Source organism: Ostrinia furnacalis, unplaced genomic scaffold (genome assembly GCF_004193835.3).
Source record: "Ostrinia furnacalis isolate ACB-3 unplaced genomic scaffold, ASM419383v2 OfSCF4245, whole genome shotgun sequence".
NCBI classification, from domain to species: Eukaryota; Metazoa; Arthropoda; class Insecta; order Lepidoptera; family Crambidae; genus Ostrinia; species Ostrinia furnacalis.
In genome coordinates, this window is record NW_021134484.1 from 988,239 (window position 1) to 995,715 (window position 7,477).

At 40.3% G+C, this 7,477-nt stretch overlaps 1 protein-coding gene across 1 annotated transcript; it reads left to right on the top strand.

Annotated features, from left to right (window-relative positions):
- Window positions 1-175: 175 nt before the first annotated feature.
- Sou (required for meiotic nuclear division 5 protein souji) lies at window positions 176-7,424 on the top strand. Its single transcript, XM_028313476.1, has 8 exons — window positions 176-492; window positions 1,124-1,216; window positions 1,509-1,669; window positions 1,981-2,187; window positions 4,579-4,756; window positions 5,544-5,728; window positions 6,453-6,604; window positions 7,122-7,424. The coding sequence occupies exons 1-8, from the start codon at window positions 357-359 to the stop codon at window positions 7,186-7,188; spliced, it is 1,179 nt and encodes a 392-aa protein (XP_028169277.1). The 5' UTR covers window positions 176-356; the 3' UTR covers window positions 7,189-7,424.
- The last annotated feature ends 53 nt before the right edge of the window (window positions 7,425-7,477 follow it).

A 7,477-nucleotide genomic window follows, 5' to 3' on the forward strand; every position in this document is an offset into this window, starting at 1 on the left:
AGGAAGTTTATTTTGACTATGGTTGGTCATAGATGAGGGAACCACAAAAAAGGATTCAGTAGATGATGCCGTCTCCACTTTATACGGCCACGCTCGAAGCTCTCATTGCACATGATTGCACATTATGTCCGTGTCCACTCCGCTTTAAAATCATAGACAAACTGCAGTGAAATTATTTGACGTTTTCGTTTTTGACATCTGCCTTCCCAAGCAGCAGTGATGTCTGTTTTCGTCTGAAAAGTGAAAAATATATAAATATTTACTTCTTTGTTCTCTCATTAAGTTTCTTACTTGAATATATTACGTAAATAGAGAGTGTTATTTCGAGAAAGTTATCATTTTCACCGTCATAAGCCATGGATTCATGCATCGGTGTGGAACAAGATTTGGACAAAGCTTTATCTAAATTTACCTCTCTAAATGACCACACAGACAAGGTTTTAGAAGATATTATTGGTCAGGTTGAGAATCTAAAGAAGGAAATTGCTAAACGTGAGTATTTTCTTCCCCTTGACAATGTTTTTCATAATAATTGACTTTCTCTTTGTTTCTATTGCCATACATCTTTGCGCCTTTCGGTCAGGCTAATGGCAGCACTAAATACTTTCATTCTATCGTATGTGCTTGTTTTTATCATATCAGTGCAATAGCACAATACTGGCTAATCATAAAAGACTACTTTCTCTTCATTGTTATCAAGAAAGCAAATTAACATTGAAAGTACTTGAACTATTTATATCCCGCGTGTTAATGTGACTTTTTAATGTATGCAATTAGCAATTACCTTAAACCTGATTATGTTGTAAATTTAAAATTTTAAATAAACACCAGGGTAAACTTCCAGTCATTGGATAATATTTAAAGGCCATATTTTTTATTGGATTAAAAAATACCATGTTTATTTCAACAACTAAGATTTTTTAGACTTTTCTGCAATTTGTTCCTTGAACATCCATAATGAAATAATATTCATTAAGGATGTTCATTGAGGGGTGTTTTGTCAGTCACTGATAGTGTCTGGCTGGATATTTACCCTATTTCAAATTCTGATAGCCATCAATAGTTTGATCATAAAATAAATTAATTGTAGTATACTTCTACTATCAAGTTTCTACATTTCTAGAGGGACCAAATGCACCTTTGACACAAACACAAGCCATGGTCGCCAGTGAATTAGCTGCGCGGGTCAAACAGACTGTCTTCCAGATGTCTACAGGTGAGTCAACATGTAATCAGTTACTTTTATTTCACTCTTTTAGACTCTGGACATAATTTATTTTTGTTTTCTTCTAAATGAAGAATTTTGATAGCTTTCTTTCAAGTTTGTTCATAACTTATGGTATTTTTTTTTTACTAGAGTGATAGATACCTATCTATGGCATGATTTTGCACAAATTATAGCTATCTATGATTAAAATAAACAGTAGAGCCAGTTTTCTACAAACTAAATTAGGAATTCTAACTGTAAAAAACACAGGACTATAATAACGTAATGTATTTGTTATCAGAACACAGAGAGCTGCATGCCACAGTGTCACGTGTTGGCAAGTCGATCGACCGACACTTCATCGCTGATTACGGTTCAGTTGCACCGAAAGCTGAGTCATTCTGCACGGACACAAACAGACCTATAATGGAGCAAGCCATTGCCCAACATTTGTACAGACAGGTAGATTACATTTCTACAGTAGGTTTTAAAATTAGAATTTAGTAAGTGTAAACTTACTCCTACCAACTTCATAGTCAGATTAGTGAGTTGTTCTACTATGGTCTCACTCCCTTGTCTGCCAGAAGCACTCATTGCACTGACTGGTATTGCCGACTATAAAATGAAAAAAGTTTTCAAGGTCTTTGTACTTTTGGTATTTATGTTCCCAGTTGATATTTAACCAGAAAAAAAAATACCGCACAATAAAACAAAAAACAACATTTCTTGGCCAAATTCAGAACTAATTCTAACAAAGATTTAAACATCTTCAGGGCTTAGAAGACGTAGGCGACGCGTTTGTAGAAGAAGCCAAGATTCCCGGCGTGGAGCGCACTTGTACTTTTGCGGCGCTGCAGCGCTGCGCTGCGGCGCTTGCGGCCGGCGACCCGCTGCCCGCGCTGCAGTGGGCCGAGAAACGCGCTCACGATCTAACACACTCCCCGCTGCCGTTCACGCTGCATAGGATGCAGGCACTCAAGGTAACACGATTATGTATGTGCAATATGATAGACGTAGGTGGCGCGTTCGTAGAAGAAGCCAAGATTCCAGGCGTGGAGCGCACTTGTACTTTTGCGGCGCTGCAGCGCTGAAATGAGTGTCAGTGGCGTAATTATACCATCTGAGGCCCGTGGCAAATTCTGTGCATGGGGCCCTTGGCGTATCTAGGCCTATTTTTCATGGAGACCCTGATTAGGGACTTGAGCCGCGATCCCCTCGGGTCGGGAGCCGGTGGCATTTTGCCAGCCCTGCCACCCTATAGTTACGCCTAAGTGTGTTTATTGCCGGCGACCCGCTGCCCGCACTGCAGTGGGCCGAGAAACGCGCTCACGATCTAACACACTCGCCGCTGCCGTTCACGCTGCATAGGATGCAGGCGCTCAAGGTAAGGAGATCATATTATATATTCCAACAATCCTGCACTGTGTTTATGACCATGACAACTCTGCACAAGTTGTGCTGCAGTGGGCCGAGAAACGATTTGACGTACTCCCCGCTGTGCTGCCGTTCAAGGTAGAGAAATAATTTCAAGTCCTACATCATGATGGTTCTGTACAGGCTCTACAGGCTGACTTAGTGTAAAGTGTAATTCATGTATTTGTCCATGTTATTCTGTTGTAGCTATGCTGAGTTTAAACTATGTTATTCCTGAGTGTGTTTGGCGCAAAGTTTTAACTACCAGGATGTTACCATTTTATGGCGTAACATTACAATATGTTGGTGGCGTAGCGTGAATTTGACAGCCCCGAATAAGTTGTCATTAAGCATCAATCCATACGTCGCGTTTTGGACAGGACTAATTTGTGTCTGAATAATGATACATGACTATGATATGAGACAAGGATCCTTGATCCCTTTAAGGAGGCCCTTTCCATTAAATAAAGGTAGTTAATCCGGCTTTAGAGGCCCTTTATAATGGCATGTATTTAAATATCTTTTTAAATTAGCTAAAACGGCAAATAAAAAAATCTAAATGGTCATCTATTTTAATGATTGATCCTCTTTCTTTGAGACATAAAATAAATGAAATCGATCGATATTTTAACCTCTTTTGAACTACGCAAAAAAATTTTGATATGTAGAAATTATATCTGATCGTTACTTGTTGGTCCTCAAAAATAAGAGAAATGAGCACCAAATATTCAATATTGTGATTTGTATAATTTTTTTTTGTCTATATCAAATAATCTTCAAAATAATTATGTTATGGTACTTATTTTTATTAAATTGTAGTCAAAGGATGGAAACTATTTAAAGACACTTGATGTTCAAAGATTTATTTTTTATTAAAAAAGCATACTTAACACGTTCACACTGCGTTATCGGGTCGAATTGACCTTAGGTGCTGGATGCGTTGGTGCGGGATGGATATATTAGGTCTTTTCAGTAGTACGAAAGATAAATATTGTTTTGCAATTTTTTCGTCAAACACAGTAAATATTTAGAAAAAAAACTTATCAGGTCCTTACGACCTGATGTCGCACTAAAAGTAAAAAAAATATCGTTTAGTGCTTTTATCGGGTCTAATCGACCCGTTGACAGATGACTCTATGGTCACTGATCACGTTTGAGATCGGTATACTAAGAGAAAATCAACCTTGCGATTTGAAAAAAAAAATAATGAAGTAAAAATTATGATGTAGGGTTCAGGGATGCCAGAAGTATAAAATTATTTTACATAGCGCCTCTAGTCCCAAACTAAGCAAAGCTTGTAATTTAACCCTTAACACCACNATTTGTTAGCATTTTCTGGGTATTTTATGTATTTTTTCAGTATCGCCTGTTATTTAGCACTATTACTGTTTTTATTTTATCAGGATATACCGCTTAGTTTAAAAGTTATTACGTTTTCTTTACAATAAGTAATTGGAAGAAAAAAAATTCTATAAAAAATTAAAAAAAAATCTCAAAAAATTTTTGACCTCTTTTTTGTCGATAAAAATAGGTCTAGTTTTATCTATTTTCATATGTACACTTTAACGTGACTCACACTGTATTTTAAAGTTAAGTTATACTTAGATCGAAATGTATTTATTAGGTGATCAATATTAAAAGGCAAACTTGATATAAAAATCATCAAATTAACAAAATTAAAGATCAGATATTATTTTTGTTTACTAAATATTAAAAGAGTATGTTAAACATAAATATTATGTTACCTTAAATGAAGATCATTCATAATTTATCCGTAGATCAACTAATATAGACCCAATAATTAATATAAAGATAAAATATAATAAAACACATCATATAATTTTAAAAGTGCACATACAAAAAAGATCAATTAGTTTTTAGAGGATCAAATAATATTGTCCCCTTTACAATTACGGCGGTAGCTACGCCCCTAATCAACCTACTTCCATTATTCCCAGCTGGCCCGCGAGCAAGGCGTGGTAGCCGCGATCGAGTACGCGCGCGCGTCGTTCCCGGCGCACGCGGCGCGCCACGAGCGGCAGCTGCAGGCGTGCGTGTGCGCGCTGGCCTGGTGCACGCCGCACGCGCCGCCCGCGCCGCGCAACTACCGCCACCTGCTCGACCCACAGGCGCTCGGTGAGTGTTGGCGTTGCTGGGAGATGTGTGCGGGACAGGCTCCGGCCCGCTCCAGGGACATCACTCGCCACGAGCGGCAGCTGCTGGCCTACTAACTACCGCCACCTGCTCGACCCGCAGGCGCTCGGTGAGTATTAGCGTTGCTAGGAGAGATGTGTGCGGGACAGGCTCCGGCCCGCTCCAGGGACATCACTCGCCACGAGCGGCAGCTGCAGGCGTGTAGTATCCCACTAGATAAACTATACGTCGAAATGCCCAAAATAACAGCAAGTTCCCAAGAAGTAACAGTAAAAAGAGTTTGGGAAGCTCTGGTTCCCAAACTTTTTTGGTGAATGGTTCAGTCTGACTGAATAGGGTATGCAGACAGGAATTTTCTGTATGGTGAAACTATTAATAAAAATTTATCTTATGGGCATAATAATATGTTGACGAGTCGATCTCTATCGGTAGCGGCATTGTAGAAATGGCGAGCGCTGTACGCGGAATCGAGCCGGACCGAATAAAAACCGGCTCATCAACGCCCTAAGTTGCGGCACCGCACTGCAATATCAATGAGGGCTATCGTTTTTATATTTAACAGTTGGCACCCCTGGCGATTGACAAGACCTTACTTTACAGTGGCGCCGTCTTGATGAGTGCAAATGCGATAGTCCTCCTACCACTTTAGCGCTCACAAGTTGGCGCCACTGTCTTCGCTACTAGCAAGTGACAGGACCTTACTCTACAGTGGCGCTAACTGGTGAGCGCTAAAACGATAGCCCTCATTAAATGAGTGTTTTTTGTCCAGGCGCGGAAGCAGCGGAGTTATTCATCCGCGAGGCGTGCGCGTTACTCCGCTTAGCGCCGCTGTCGGCGCTGGCGGGCGGCGTGCTGGCGGGCGCGCGCGTGCTGCCCGCGCTGCACGACATCCGCGCCAAGATGACGCACCCGCACGTCATCGCCGCCTGGGCCGACGACCACCTGCCGCTTGAGGTATGCCCGAGTCCGAAGCCTGAGTGGTTACTGACCAAATGTCTACTGCTCCGCCCGAGTCCTGTTAGCCGGCGTATACTGTAACCGGTGGTTACACATCATATTATGCCTACTGCTCCGCCTGACTCCCGTTGGCATGCGTGTATACTGTACTGTAACCGGTGGTTACTAACCGTATACCTACTGCAGATTAGCAGAGTCCACACCAGATGATCCAACGCGTTCCAATATTATGTGTCACCTTTTATGGACGAAAATGTTTTAATGTTCGTTCATTTACCTGTAATTTATATCAATCAATGTCCAAGACTGATCGAGCACAAACTTTTAAGTTTGTGAAATTATTAATTAAAAAAAAAATCAGAGGTGGAATTGTGTAAAGCAATCGTAATCATTGGACAGTTCATAACGTACGATTATTCTGTCAAACGCTTTGTATAACTGACTTTATCGTACCTACGTTATGTACTGTCAAATGATTAAGATTGTTTTACACAATTCCACCTCTGATAACAAAATAGTAATGTGCGCCAGTAGCTTATTTTTACGTATTTACTTATTTAAGCGACCTTTACAATTTGATGGGTTAAATCTACAATTCAATTGCCGGTATACTTTGCCATTTGCCACCCTAGGCTCCAGCCTCATTACTAGTTGCAAGCCCACTGGTAAATCTACCGCTATAATTGTGACGTTTTGTTATTAACTTGATCGTCATATCCAGGTTGACCTGGGCGAGGACGGCGGCGGCTACCACTCGGTATTCGCGTGCCCCATCCTGCGGCAGCAGGCGTCTGAGCAGAACCCGCCCATGCGGCTGCTGTGCGGACACGTCATCTCCCGCGACGCGCTCAATAAGCTCGCCATGGGTGCCAAGTCAGTACACAATATACATTATATAGCCCGACCAGGAACATAAAAACCCTCGCCATGTTGCGGAAAAACTAATGGTACTAATTTCTTTTAATGGCAACAGTAACTGAAAACTTCATTGACATGTCACCTTGCATGTCAGTCTATTGCTGTCAAAGTTTTTTTAAATGTGCGCAATTGATTTTGTGAATTAAGTTGCTAAAATCTTTTCATAGTCGTGAAAGAAAAGTGGTTCACAATGTGTTAAAGTATTTGTCGGAGAGAAATACTAAGGGTTCGGACAATATTTTCATTGAATAATGTTTCCGACAAAGGTTGTCAAATTGACTGACATGTTTATCGTATAGTACAGTCCACTATAAAAAATTAGCTGTGGTTTGTTTCAACTACCTATTTTTTTTTTTTGTCACTTTCTAAGTGTTGAATTTTATGGAATTGAATCTCCACCTGCGATCGTAGTAAACACCTCAACATAACTTCCAGAAGTTTATCATATTTTTCAAAGTTCTTTGTTTTCCAGATTGAAATGCCCCTACTGCCCCATGGAGCAGGCGCCCGCAGAGGCGAGGCAGATATACTTCTCTTGAAGCAACGAACCCAACAAGTCAAGTCTTTCCGATATTCAAATATGTAACGTAAACTTTAAACATGATAAGCTAGCAGATTCATATAGATGACGGACGGACGCTCGTACCGTTCTATGCAGATATTCTATAGATGTTTAACTCAATGTTATTGTAAGATAAATATTATCACTGTATATTTACTGAGGCCTGTAGCGGCGTCTATTTTGTTCTTTTTGTAATAAAATGAAACAGTATTATGTTGTTTACTTTATTTACAATCCCTATTATTTATATTAGATGTTTAGCTCTG